This window comes from Micromys minutus (genome assembly GCF_963924665.1).
Source record: "Micromys minutus genome assembly, chromosome: 30".
Lineage (NCBI taxonomy): Eukaryota > Metazoa > Chordata > Mammalia > Rodentia > Muridae > Micromys > Micromys minutus.
Window position 1 is genome coordinate 2734060 of NC_137965.1, and position 14850 is coordinate 2748909.

A 14850-nucleotide genomic window follows, 5' to 3' on the forward strand; every position below is an offset into this window, starting at 1 on the left:
ATTAGACCAGTCTTGAGTAGTGGCCAGTACTCTTGCTTCAAACCTCCCTAAAAAAATGTCATCCTGCACTGTCACCTAGCCCAGTCACAGGGACAGGACACATGTTTCTAGTTCAAACGTGCAACTTTACAAACGTACCTAAAGTCAACAATGACACGGGGTTTGTGTTACCTCCCTCCCTCCCTCCCTCCCTCCCTCCCTCCCTCCCTCCCTCCCTCCCTCTCTCTCTCTCTCTCTCTCTCTCTCTCTCTCTCTCTCTCTGTCTGTCCAAGTGAAGCGAAACTTTTTCCCTTCTAGAGAAAGGCGCGACGCAGTCTGGGATCAGGGCAATATGGAAGGTTATCCTCCATTGGCCAAACAACATCTAAGAAAACAACTGTAGAAGGATGGGGCACAGAAATAAAGGAAAAATGAAGCAAATGTGGGGGTCTAATTCTCTCTGAGATTGACCTTGCCCCTGTAACTCAAAAACTGCAGGACCATGGGGTCTGATCTCTGCAGTGCATCTAAGCCGACAGATGGCTTGGAGAACCCTGCCGCCCTTTTCTCTCCACCCCGACTTCAGAGCCGGCTTCAGGCCTGAGGTCCTGTGTGCCTGGGTGGTTTTTAGGGTTTTCTTTCTAATTTCCCTTCCTTTTCAGAGCTGATTTTCTTCAGAAAAGAAGCTATAAAAAAAGAACCTATTGCACTTCCAGTTCCCATCACCGCGATTTCCACATGGATGTGACGTGGAAGGCAGCTTCCGAAATGCCCAGGTGACTCACGCGGGGACACCCCGGGGCGGGACCTAGGAGTTTCTCCGGGCGGGGCGGGGACGGCCTGGAGCGCCCTCTGCCGGCCGGCCGCGCGCCACGCGGGAGTCACGTGACTTTTGGAAAGTCCCTCGGAAATCCCCGAGGCTGGCGAAGATACAACTGAAAGGCAAAAAAAGGGAACTGCCCAGTCTGCAGGCTGAGGAGCCGGAGGCGGAGCGGTGATCCGAGAGACGTGCACACCCCCAGCCAGCGAGCCCGATCGGGCGTCCATGGGGCTCCGCCTCGGTCCGACCCCCACCACGACCCGGACCGAGACCCCCGGCTGCGGCGCACGCCAGTGACGGCCCGACGGCCACTTGGGCTCTGCGAGGGTTCCGCGCGGCCCCAAGAGGTGAGCGGTGCTCCGGCTGCTGGGTGCACGTCTAATAGGATGCGCGGGGGGGGGGGGGGGGTGCACGGCCAGCCAGATTCAGGGTGCAGGCCAGCCCAGTGTGGGGCTGCCTTGCTCTGGCTTTGCAGGGGTCCTGGAGGGAGGGTACTGTTGGCCACAGTTGAGGTCTCGGTGCCAAGTTGACACCCTAACAAGTTGACCAACTTAGGGTTGACAGCCCTAAGTTTCTCTAGCCGACTAGTTAGGTAGCTATTCCTTTCAGATCCTGCAGGGTGACATAAGCTACAGCTGGCTTTCGGGTCCCTAGGTCCTGTGGTCCTGAGTGATCCCACTTCCCCTCTCCCCCTCTGGAAATCGAGTGCAGCATGTTAATAGGCACGTAGACCTTGCAGAATCGCGCTGGGGTTTCTTCCCATATTGTGCATAACTGGCCCACAGGGGAACGGGTTTCTCAGAGGCCACCAAATCCAACTCAGAGGCTTCAGTCAGCCAACTTTTCAGTGATCTGTGGGAGGGGGGTTGAGGGATGGGAGGTGGAGGGGAGGGAGGGGGCGTGCTTTGAGATTGCTACTAGGTTGCTACAGTATAAGAGTATGCATGCAAAAATGATTCTCTGGCCTGCTTGTTGGGGACCCTACTTTAGGTGGCATGTAAGACTCCCTGTTGCAGCCCGGACTCCCCACACTCAGACTGTGGGTTGTCAGTTCGGGTCCATCATCCTGCCACCTGGCTTCTCAGGAAAGCTGAGGTATTAAGAGCTTTTTGGACCATGCTTTGTTTTTAGTTCTCCAGGTCTCTGATCTTTCTTTGGAAAGCTAGTCTGGTCAAGTGGGGGCACCGTTTGGAACTGATCATAGTTAATTAGCCTTCCATAGCCTGATGTCCCAGATTATTGAGCAACCCATCAGGTCTCCATTCTTACTGTCTGAGGTGCTACTTGGGTCTTTTGCAGTTCGTTGTATAGGTTTTTGGAGGGATACTTCCCAACAATTATAAGACAGACAGACAGACAGAGAGAGAGAGAGAGAGAGAGAGAGAGAGAGAGAGAGAGAGAGAGAGAGAGAGAGAGAGGGAGAGAGAAATCTGTTTAGAGTGGAAAAATAGAACTGGGAGGAAAGACTTTGATGAGTAAGTTCTGTAGAATCTTATTGATCCTGTGACAAAAATTGGGAAATTTATCTGTAAGGCAGTGAGGTAACAAATATATTTTTAAAAGTTAAGGGTAATGCTGTAAATTTTTTTTTACCCATAAAACATTACAATAATACGTCAGGAAAATTTATTCTCTAAATGTGGGGAAGTCCAAGAACTGGAAACTTGAGCAGAGGTTTAAGCTTTGTTTTAAATAGACACTTTCACAGGTAGTGAAGGCAGAGTCTGTAAATGGGGCCTTTTAGTGGGCTAGCAGATATTGACATCTGTGTGACTTATATGGTTTAGAGCCCCTAGCACTTTTAGATATATGCTAAAGGTTCCTTAGGTCCAGAAGAGGGAAAGAATAGTCATAAAACTAGAACAAGGTGCAACTCACTGATCTAAAACTTCTCCTTGCCTGTTTCTGAGAGCTGCAAATGCTGTGCCCTGGGGTTGCTATTAGGAGGCTGGCAAGGGACTGAGATAGGAAATAGGAAGATTTGGCTCCCAGGCAAAGCCGTGTCCTCACGGCTGCTGGACCTGAGGTGGGTCTTACTTTCATTGCCTTAGCTGAAGTGGTTGTGTGATACCAAGCCTGTGAGTAAAAGTCATACATTTTCAGCCACAGCATCAAGTCCAAGGACTGGCCTTCAGTCAGTGGTCTGTCATTGCTAGTGGCATGAATTCGTCCATGGATGGATGGATGGAGTAATGGCACCGTGAGAGGCCATTGCCACATTACCAAGATGTGTGTGTGTGGTAGTTTTGTCTTATTCTATGTTTCTGCCTAATTCTAGTGGCCAGGAACAACTGTCATCAGACACAGAGAAGAACTCCCAGGTCTTAGCATTCCAATTCACATTCCCAGTCACAGCCTCGCCCTTCCAAGCAGGGAACTGTATCAGGAATAAGCCAGACCCACCCCAGAGTGAATTCTCACTCTCTAGATTCCTTCTCCCTCTTGCATAGCCTTAACACCTTTCTTTCTACCTGGTGTGTTTGCGTTGGAGGATGGGATGGTACACTAAATCATTGCTGGCTTCTAGGACATTAGGATGTGTAGCCAAATGCCCAATAAGGGTCCATGGGGACAGTGAGTCAGAACTGGGTCAGCATCGATCCACAGGGGAAGGATGTCCCCGGCACCATCCGTCCACAGTCTTGCATAGTTGGCTTGGGTGGTCACATGGCCACTCTTCGTCCTAAGTGGTACCCCACTCAAATGCTTCCTATTTGCTTCCTAATTTCATTTCCTCTGCCTTTGATTGCGCTTGACCTTTTAGGGGAAAGGAAGAAGGATGCTGCTGTCTCTGAGCACTAGGACCTGGAAGGGTAGCAATAAAGTTGGTCTAGTTGAGTTGAAATCACAGAGCTCACTGATGTCTGGTGGTTTTTTTTTTTTTTTTTTTTTTTTTTTTTTTTGTTGTTTGTTTTGTTTTTTTGTTTTTCTGGGAGGTGTGATATAGTCTATTTTCACCCTGTTCATTTGTCTCATGGTGTGAAGTTCAGTGTCAAGGTTCTGAAATACAGCTAACATTTATTGGCTTTTAAGATTTCGAAGCATCCTGCCGGGAATAAGCTTTGTTTTGCTGTTGGTTATACAACAATTTGGTGTTGAATCTTTACAAATACCATAAACCAAGTCTTTCCACACCTCCCTGGGGTCAATAAGAAAGAAGAGACACCAGGCAGAGTCAGACGCCATGCGGGATTTCCAGAAGCTATTTACTACCTTTTCAGCATCAAGAAGGGGATGTGGGGCCTGGATGTAGGCGTGAGTCAGGAGCAAGGACTGCGTGGTGGGGGTGACAGCCTAGGCTTGGGACTCTGACGAGTGACATCAGAGGGACGTGAAGCTGGCTTTGTGGAGCAGTACCTGTTGTGAGAGCTGACTTGGACCACTGACAGTCATCACTGAGAGCACGGGTTATTCCCCTCTCCCTCAGTACCCACGCTCTGCCTTCCCCCTCTTGTTTAGACTAATCTTTAAAAGTGATGTAACTTAAAACAGTCCAGTGTGAGTTAATCTTCAGGGCTAGCTAGTATCCCGGGAGCAGAGGTGACTAAGACCTTTTGCCTACAGATTAGAGTAATGACAAGATCAAACACCGGGGTTTCCTGCCGACAGGTATATGGGAGCAGTGTTCAAGGCAGGCTAACGGAATGGGTTCTTCCCCTTCCTCTTCAGGCCTTATCGGGGACCATGGCTGAACAACTTCTTCCTCAGGCTTTGTATCTGAGCAACATGCGGAAAGCTGTGAAGATATGGGAGAGAGCCCCAGAAGACATTTTCAAACCCACCAACGGGATCATCCATCATTTTAAAACCATGCACCGATACACACTGGAGATGTTCAGAACGTGCCAGTTTTGCCCACAGTTCCGAGAGATCATCCACAAAGCACTTATTGACAGACGCGTCCAGGCTTCCCTGGAAAGCCAGAAGAAGCTCAACTGGTGTCGCGAAGTCAGGAAGCTCGTGGCTCTGAAAACCAATGGTAAGGCTTGTCCTTTTCCTTCAGTCCCCTTGCGCTGACCAGGGAGGCTGCTTCTGGTGATGCTTTGTGATGCATTAGACAGGTGCCTATTGAAAGTCTCTTAAGGGGTGGATGAGTGACGCTTGTGTGTCTGATGAGCCTGCTGCTGTGTAGCCCGAGATGGCTTCGAACTTGTAATCTTTCTGCTTCTGTCACTGAGCAACAGGTCAGCAGGTGTGCACCAGAGCTGCTGGACATTTGTATTTAAGGTGTTTTGTGAGTGCGTGTGTGTTAGAGCACAAACGGCAGGAAGGCTGGTGGAATGCATTCCTAAATCCTACGCCCCAGCTGGGGGAATTAATCTTCCTAATGCTTACGTTGGTTGAATCATCTGCAAAATGCCCTTCACTGGCCAGAATGGAGAGGATTTAAAAGGTTTCAAGTTCTGAAGGAAAGCAGAGTGCTGAGAATCGGAATCACAGTTGTTCGCCGCTGCCATTAGAAAAATGTAGTGATGTTCTCGCTCTTCCTGTGTTGATGGAATTGTCTAGATTCACAAACAAGTTAAGGACAGGGGATGCTTTAGTTTCTGCCCCCCTTACCTAGGTTCTGTTGTCTAAGCAAATGAGACACAGCTTTTCTGCACTGTTCTTGGCGAATCAGATTCAGTGACGTATAGAAACAGATAACTATGTTGTCGTTAAGGGGCACCCTACACCTGTTGTCTAAAACAGCCACATTCTGCCGTTTTTAATATAAAGAGCTTTACCACTGATAACATTTTCTGCCTCAGTTTTATAAAAGCGTGTCCTCTGAGTAAGAATATCGACAGAAACATCCATTAGCACTGTTTCATGCAGTCCCAGAATTCTGCTTTTATTATTGACCTTTATTATTATAAGAGAAGAGAGCTTATGAAATCAATTAAATATGATGTAGGTAAGAGCACAGTCTCACTTCCTTGTATCAGTGACTGCATTCTGTGGGTCAAAATAACACATCCAAGAGTAGAGAAGTCTTGTTGGCAGTGCTGGTGCTAGGAACATTGCCTTAATAACTTAATTGGTACATTAAGTTCGGCTGTTCTTGACTTGAGTGACCTAGTGATGGGTGGATGTGGGGTTTTGTTTGTTTTGATTCCTGAGACTCTTACATCTACATCTTCTCCATATCTGTGAAGCTTAGACTCTGAGATACAGAGTAGAAAGGAAACTGGAGACAGTGATTATCTGCATTGTTCTTGGCATTAAGTCAAGCAATGTCTGGAAGTAGATAATCATATTAACCTGTCATCAAGGGGCTTATATACCTGACAGTTTGTGGTTTTTTTTTTTTTTTTTTTCTTTTTTTCTTTTTTTTTTTTAACCACGTCCCATTTTGTTACAGAATGAGAGATGGAGCTGAGAGAATTAGAAATGGGGTGGAGAAAGGAAAAGCCTTCTTCTTTCATTTGCCACTCATAGAATTAGCAAATATTATATAGTATTTCCTCAACAGAGGAAATGTCTAATTTCCTGTAGGAAAAAAAAAAACCAATGTAAATGCTAAATCCTTTGCCATGTAAGTCAGCAAGGATTCACACTACAGATCAAAGTACAAAAGCAAAGGTATCTTGGTAACAAGTTAGGTCCAAAGAATCCTAATTTCTCTGCTTTGAAGAAAAGTTACGAAAAAGAAAGTATTTTTAAGGAGGAGGTGGGGGGGGGGACGAGTGGCTTTCTGTCCATTTAATCATTATTAGCATCTTTCCTTCTAACCCCCCCAGGAGGTTTTCTTCAAAGGCAGGCCTGTTTGGGGATGGGGGGGGTTCACAAGTCTGCATTTGGGGATATGAGACTGTGGTGAATGAGGAAGGGGTAGGTGGCATAAAATTGAAACTTCACGAAAATCCCAGCATCTATTGGCCGAGGCAATTTCACTTGTATAGTGAGTAGCCCGGTTCCAGCCCAGCCTGGCCACACCCACTTGGAAAGTCCAGGGTGCAGCACAGTTTAAGTGTGTACACACCAGAACAAACCGTACAACAAGTGTTGCTCAATTGCTAGTCAAATCTCTTCGCACTGGGGAATTCCACATGTTACTTAGGGAATTTCATACGGGTGCATCTCAATAAAGAACTGAAAGTAAGCCCAAGAAGAAGAAGAAGAGAGAGAGCAAAAGCCTTATCTTTGCTCTAGATTTTGCAAAGGGGAAATTTCAACAGAATGCAGTTCTTACCACACGGCGGCCGAGACACTAGGCTCTGGTGATCTTTCTGTTCAGTGGTTCAGGGAATTGTTTGAAGCCTGTACGCTGAAGGAATGGTGGCCCTGGATGTGTATTTGACAGGTTGTCTACAGTTTCACTATATTTAGAATCTGATGGAGTTTCAAACAGTTTTATTGCTTTACTGACAGAGTAATATTAAACACACACACACTTTAAACTTTTTATCATTAAAATTACATGATACTTTCCAAAAGAGAGTGAAGAGTCAACTAGTTTTATATTAAATGATCCCCCCCCCAGGTGTTTACTATTTGGGGCATGAAAAGGAACTCGACCTGGGACTGGATGTGACTCACTGGTGGAGCCCTGGCCTGGCATCCCTGAGGCCCTGGGTCCGACATCCAGGACTAAAAACACTGAAAGTGCAAACCGGAAGAATGCAGTATGCGAATCGAGACTTCTTTCCTGGAAAAGTAACACATTAGTTGTAGAAAATCTGGCTCATCTTCTTCTCAAAACGGCAGCCTCAAACACAGAATTATCTTAAGTGTCGACATCATTCTGATCTTTGTGTTTGAATAGCTTGTTGTCTGATTGGCTGACGTACTGAGACAGGTTCTCACATAGTCTAAGCTAATTCTTAATTCACTCTGTAGTTAAGGATGACCTTGACTTTCTGATCCCCCTGCCTTAGCCTCCAAATGCTAGAATTAGAAGCATGAACAACCTTGCCCAACTACCTTTCAATTTTGTTAAAGGGCTTTACGATTGCTTACAAGCAGGTTCTCATAGTGCACAGGAGGCTGGGGCAGGGCCTGCACTATTGGCGCTGCCATTCCTCCTTAATAAGCTAGGAGAGGAAAATCCCAGGTCCCCACAGCTACAGTGGAATGGCCAAGTCATTTACCACTGAGTCATAGCCAGACCAACCCTATCTTGTAGGCAGAGCCACAGTGGCTTCCTGGTGTGTGTGCTGCCCTAGACTGAAAACCTCCCTTAGAACCAGAGAGTGGTAGCACCAAGGCCTTCGCCAGCAAGCCAATGATTATGAGGAAGAAAGGACTGTTAGCTCATAAGCTGGCGCCTTCATCCCATGAAGCAGACAAGAAAAGACTTTCAAGAGTGTTCCTAAAGTCATACAGACCAACGGTTAGGTGCAGAGCCACGCTACAACGGAGGTCGTCTGGCACCTCCCACTGTTGGCCCCATGCATTACACAGAGAGTGAAAAGTACCCTTGTAGAGTGTTATCAGCTGGCCCTTGGTTAAAATTCAACCACACAGTCCTGGGCAGTGGTCTCAATAAAACCCCGGAAGGGCATTTGGCTTTGGGTTGCTTAGCTTTGCTCCTCACCGCTCCCTTCTGTCCTCAGGTGATGGGAACTGTCTCATGCATTCAGCTTGTCAATATATGTGGGGTGTTCAGGACACTGACTTGGTCCTGAGGAAGGCCCTCTGCAGCACCCTAAAGGAGACAGACACTAGGAACTTTAAATTCCGCTGGCAGCTGGAGTCTCTGAAGTCTCAGGAATTTGTGGAAACTGGACTTCGCTACGACACTCGGGTATGTTTTGCTTTTGCGCGGCAGACCTGTGGTGGACAAAGGCTACTCTTGGCCAGCCCCCTGTTCCCTGAGGAACATATGACGTACTAAGTCATATGAGTCGAGGCTGAGCATTGCCCACTCAGTGGAAAACACCAAGAACCTTCTGTGGAATTCACCCCAGGCCTTAGCCACCCAGGGCTAAATCTGGATAGCAGATTCCTGGGTGTGCATGTCTTTGGCCTTCCAGCCTTCTCGTGAGCACTTCTCTGCATTTTCTGGCTTATCTGAGCCAACCAGGCCAAGGAAGAACGTGTGTGATAATTTTCAGCCACACGCTGGGAATGGTTCTGAAACAACGGAAGCAGAGATTCAGTGTCTCCTGTCCTTTTTGTTGGTTTTTTGGGCTAGGGATTGTGCAGCTCAGGTTGTCTCTGAGCCCGCTATGTAGCAGAAAACGACCTTGTTATGTAGCTGAAGATGCTTTCTGTGCCTCCACTGCCACAGTGCTAGGATTGCAGGCACGCACCACCATGTGATTTTTATGTGGTGGTGGGGGGGTCAAACCCAAGACCATGCATGTTAGGCAAGCACTCTTCCAACTGAGCTATCCTCAGCACCCCCAACGGGGGATTTTTATGGAAGCAAATGTTGTCTGTATCTCCCACAGTTTTGACCTTATCCCACAGTGGAAAAAAGTAAAGGAACCAAAAGGAAATTGGGGAAAGGATGAACATTTGGATGAGTCACGGGAGTTCCTTGAGCAGACAGACGCACAGTGGACTCTAAGTGACTGGCTAATCCTGTCCTCTCATGCCCTCTCCCCTTAGAACTGGAATGACGAATGGGACAACTTGGTCAACATGGCATCAGCAGACACGCCAGCCACCCGAAGCGGACTTCAGTACAATTCCCTGGAAGAAGTCCACATATTCGTCCTCAGCAACATCCTCAGAAGACCCATCGTTGTCATCTCAGGTGAGGTGTCAGGGGGCTTCTTAGATCCCCAGGGGCACTTGCAGTTCAGCTGACAGCGGAGGGAGCCTCAGGGAACACACCTAGGTTCTTATCTTGTTTTCTCTTTCCGTCAACAGACAAGATGCTAAGAAGCTTGGAATCAGGTTCCAATTTTGCTCCTTTGAAAGTGGGTGGGATTTATCTGCCTCTCCACTGGCCTGCCCAGGAATGTTACAGATATCCCATCGTCCTTGGCTACGACAGCCAGCACTTTGTACCCCTGGTGACCCTGAAGGACAGTGGACCTGGTAAGAAAACATCCATCGGTTCCCATTCTTGACCCTGTTGGATCCTGGAGTTCCTGGCCTTGCTCTTGTTTCCCCGGTTGAAATCGTTTTGTTATTTTGTCATTGATCACAGAGGATTAGATACCCCTTCTGTGAGATGCTTGGAGTCAGTGTCATTTCAGATTTCAGAGTCTTTACCATGTCAACATCCCTAATCAGAAATCTAAATGCTGCCAAGCCCAGTCAGGTTCGTAAATTTGAGATTTCAGGTCAGAGTCACACATGTTGGCACTGTGATAGCAGTAAACATGCTGTCCCCCATCATTGGTGTGACTTAGGAAGTGCATTCAGCACAATAAACAAAGTGTACACTTCCACTCCTATTATTGTTACTATGTGGCCCAGTTAAGGTGCACAGAGCCATAGATGTTTAGCTATTATTATAAAACCTTAATGTATAGTGCCAGGGCGCCAGGCAACACTGTTTATTTCCATTCTCACAGTGTCCTTTGGAGATGTTGGCACGAGTTGCCTTATTTTACTGACGAGGCTGTGGAAACTCAGAAAGGTTAAATGACATGCTTAGCTTGACATTAACAAAGTCAAGATCCTAACTCAGGTCAGACTGGGAGGCATCAGGATTTAAACCGGTTCAAATCTACTGTCTCCTTTTTGTGCTTACAAGATCAGCTTAGGTGACCATCAGCAGATAGATGGATGAAGACACCATGATAACATACACAATGGGGTTTTATTCAGCCATGGGGAAGAAGAGAATTTCGTCATTTGCAGAGGAAAGAGAAAAAAAAAAAAAAAAGACAGGGCAGGAGATAATTATATTAAACAAATAATACAGAGTCAGAAAAACAACACATTTTTGTCTCATATATATGGGACATATATGTTTTTAGAGGGCACAGGGTAGAAGGCACGGAAGTAGAAGGCAGACAATGTTAAAGACAGGAGGCAGCAGGAGGGAGAGACTGAGGCTCAATTACAACCAAAGTACATCTATATGTGTGTTTATAAAAGCACACAAAAAAGTACAGAGCCTTTGTATTCTAAGCAGGAACTAAAAATCACTCCTCAGCCTTTTGGCTACAATAAGAATACACAACCTCAAATGGAACAAATGGAATTCCTTGGCCTCCCTGGAAACAAAGCGTTTTATGTGATAATTTGTGCTTTTTTTTTTTTTTTTTTTTTTTTTTTTTTTTTTTTGGTTTGGCTTGATTTAGACTTAACTGGACGATGCTTCTCCACACTTCAGGTGCTCTTTGCATCTACATTCGAACCGTTCCCTGACCTTATCTGCACCATCATTTAGCAGGACAATGTCTTACTCGCTGTTCTTCCCCCCTTCAGAAATCCGAGCCGTTCCACTGGTTAACAGAGACCGGGGTAGGTTTGAAGACTTAAAAGTTCACTTTTTGACCGACCCTGAAAATGAGATGAAGGAAAAGCTGCTGAAGGAGTACCTGGTGGTCCTGGAGATCCCTGTGCAAGGCTGGGACCACGGCACGACTCACCTGATCAGCGCTGCGAAGTAAGCAGTCTTCTTTTCTGCGTCTTCTTGACCGGAGACCGTGGCGGAAGTGCGTAGGTCGTGTCCTGCGGGTTCTGAAGTCATTGCCACGGACTGTATTCTGGAAAAGGGTTCTAGGAGCTAATGATATAAAACGGTCTTGTGCTTCTTGGGCTCACTTATTTTCCTGTCTGTTCTCCAGGTTGGATGAAGGTAACTTGCCCAAAGAAATAAATCTGGTAGACGATTACTTTGAGCTCGTTCAGCATGAATACAAGAAATGGCAGGAAAACAGCGATCAGGGCAGGAGAGCGGCGCATGCGCAGAACCCGTCGGAGCCTTCCACACCCCAGCTGTCGCTCATGGATATAAAATGTGAGACACCCAACTGTCCTTTCTTCATGTCCGTCAACACTCAGCCTCTGTGCCACGAATGTTCAGAGAGGCGCCAAAAGAACCAGAGCAAACTTCCAAAGCTGAACTCAAAGCTGGGCCCTGAAGGACTCCCAGGGTCCCCAAACTGGAGTCCCGAGGAAACAGCCGGAGGCCCTCACTCGGCCCCACCCACGGCCCCCAGCCTTTTTCTGTTCAGCGAGACCACCGCCATGAAGTGCAGGAGCCCTGGGTGCCCGTTCACGCTGAACGTGCAGCATAATGGGTTCTGTGAACGCTGCCACAATGCCCGGCAGATTAGCACCAGCCACACTGCAGACCCCGGTAAGTGTCAAGCCTGCCTTCAGGATGTCACTCGGACGTTTAATGGCATCTGTAGTACCTGTTTCAAAAGGACTACAGCAGAGCCCACCTCCAGCCTCACGTCCAGTGTCCCTCCCTCCTGTCACCAGCGCTCCAAGTCTGACCCCTCACAGCTCATCCAAAGTCTCACCCCACACTCTTGCCACCGAACTGGAAATGCTGTTCCCTCTGGCTGCCTTTCCCAGGCAGCACGGACTCCAGGAGACAGAACTGGGACTAGCAAGTGCAGAAAAGCTGGCTGCATGTATTTCGGGACTCCAGAGAACAAGGGCTTTTGCACCCTATGTTTCATCGAATACAGAGAAAATAAACGTGAGTGAAATCATAAATTGCCTGTGGTGGTAGCTACTGTCTAGAAAGGGCCTTGAGTGTCAGGAAAGTAGCCTAACCTAGCAGTCAGGAGTAACTGCATCTCACTGCACCTTTCCATCGGTTTGTGGTGGGGGACAGCCACTGCTGCTCTGCGTTTGTATCTGAAAGCAGTACACACCATCTCATAACAGCATCTCTAGTTACCATCTACACCAAATTAAAGTTACCCCATAGATACAATTCCTACTAGCCCAAGATGGACCCATTATGTAGCCCAGGGTGGCCTCAGAGTCTCATCAATCTATATGCTTCTGCCCCCTGAGCGCTGGGATTTCAGACATGGAATAAGGCTATTAAATATCTGCCATCTATGTAGAGTTTAGTCTTCAGCCAACGTTGGCGAGATGGTCTAAAGAGGGCTAGCAAGGAAGAGGAAGTATCTACGGACACGAGGGAAACATCTGTGGCTTGGAGATTCTCTAACTGCAGTGGCTGGTAAACAGTTAATGCCTGCTGTTTCGTCTTTGATGGGAGATCCATGTTCACAGCTAATATCAGTAGAGCCAAAGATGTTCTCTGACGTCAGTTTGGTCTCAAGTGCCTGCTTGAGGCTGTGCTCACTGGTGCTGGGATCCATTTCTTTAACACCTGTCTGTGTGCACGGTGACCCAGATGTGGTACTGAATAGCATCTGCTCTTTTGTAGAGTCTGTCACTGCCTCAGGAAAAGCCGACTCCCTAACCCCCAGGTTCCAGCACAACATCCCGTGCCTGGGCAGGGAGTGTGGCACTCTGGGGAGCACCGTGTTTGAAGGTTACTGTCAGAAGTGTTTCATCGAAACTCAGAACCAGAGATTCCATGAAGCAAAGAGGACTGAAGAAATGGTGAGCCATTTGGTGGAGCTTGACCCCTCTGGTGTCCCGGTCCTACCTCTGGGACGTGTCTCCTTATGACAAAGGGCCCCTCTAAAAAAGCTGCCGGGAGAGAGCCTGGAAAAACCAACCACATCTCACTGGCTCCTGAGGTGGATCTATTGCATGGCCTAAGTACACTTAGCATTTAATATGGTCAGCCGTAGACTGAAACCTCACGCAAGCAGACCTCAAAACTAGGGTTATCGGGGACGTGTTAGAAATGAAGGAGAAGCAGACTTCTCAAACAGTTCTTTATCCTGAACGTCAAGGATGCTTCCATTTACTGGCATGTTGGGGAAGGGGGCACACAGACAAAACATGTTCCCTCAGACAGAACCACGTGGTCAGTTTCTGCTGGGACTGGTGAGAACCTTGGATCCTCAGTTACACATGTACTCTGTCATTCAGGCCGATCAATCCCTCCATAGAACCCACCCTGTTAGTTTTAGATCCCTCTGGTCTCCTGAGAAATATGACATCTCTCTCTCTCTTCCCACTCAGAGATCAAGCCAGCGTAGAGACATGCCTCGAACCACACAGGGAGCCTCAAGGCTGAAGTGTGCCCGGGCCTCCTGCAAGAACATCCTGGCCTGTCGCAGCGAGGAGCTCTGTATGGAGTGCCAGCACCTAAGCCAGCGAGTAGGTCCTGTGGCCCACCGGGGTGAGCCCGTTCCTGAAGAGCCCCCTAAACAGCGCTGCCGGGCTCCTGCTTGCGATCACTTTGGCAACGCCAAGTGTAACGGTTACTGCAATGAATGCTACCAGTTCAAGCAGATGTACGGCTAGGTGGGGACACATGGACTGGTCCAGCAAGAAGGGGCCTCAAGTTGCCAGCCAGATTGGTGCTGTTAGTTCAGACCCCTGAGTGCCACAGGGAGGGTGGGCCGTGGGACAGTAGCTTCAAGTGTCTTTGAGCAAAGTAGGCAAAATAAGCTCCCCCCCCCCCACCATGGTCATGGCCGGCAGGTTAGTGAGCAAGATTACATCCTGGTGGGCTGAGAGGAGACCCGGTTACAGGCAGTGGGTGATGTCAGGTTCAGTCTGGAGCTGTTGCTGCTCATCCACCAGGAGGGTGGGGAGATCTTTAGACGTGGAATGCATGCCAAGACTGGTAGCAGTTCCTGAACCTGGCTGCCAGGGAACGGGAAGAAAGGCATATGGGACAGTAGGTGGGTCAGAGACTGGAAGCTTTTCTCAGAGAAGCTGAAGCTGAATTCCAGAGCACGGAGGCCCTCTGTAAGACGCTAGAGGACGCTCAGGGAAAACGGATGTCAGCAGAGCACATGTGTAGCCAGTGGGCTCCCCGACCTGCCGACGTGGCTCCCAAGGTTCTGCAGGAAAAGCAGAGTCACACATGGACTGTGATTCTGAGGCTGCTGAAATGAAACATGTTCACAAAACAAGCTGCTCTTGACTCTATGCACCTTCTAGATAGCAGAACTTCTTAGTGGGAAGACAAGCCAGCATTGGCCATTGTTGTCTTCCGTCCCAACAAGATTAGTCTGGGCTGAGGTGTGTATCCGAGTGTGTACATATGTAAAATACCCTTATATTATGTATGAGGTGTTTTTAAAATGTTGAAATGGTGCCCT

The 14850-nt window shown here is 47.9% G+C and overlaps 1 protein-coding gene across 2 annotated transcripts; it reads left to right on the top strand.

The window, feature by feature from the left end:
* Positions 1–1036: 1036 nt before the first annotated feature.
* Positions 1037–14044, top strand: TNFAIP3 (TNF alpha induced protein 3; the record flags this gene model as incomplete). 2 transcript variants are annotated; one of them, XM_080941493.1, is made up of 9 exons in its annotated part: positions 1037–1146; positions 4469–4778; positions 8338–8528; positions 9338–9485; positions 9602–9772; positions 11117–11297; positions 11479–12344; positions 13050–13228; positions 13760–14044. In XM_080941493.1, the coding sequence occupies exons 2-9, from the start codon at positions 4484–4486 to the stop codon at positions 14042–14044; spliced, it is 2316 nt and encodes a 771-aa protein (XP_080797619.1). In that variant the 5' UTR covers positions 1037–1146; positions 4469–4483. The 2 variants fall into 2 exon arrangements, with proteins under 2 accessions (XP_080797619.1, XP_080797620.1); XM_080941494.1 differs by lacking the exon at positions 1037–1146 and having other exon boundaries at positions 4472–4778; positions 13050–13240.
* Positions 14045–14850: the final 806 nt, after the last annotated feature.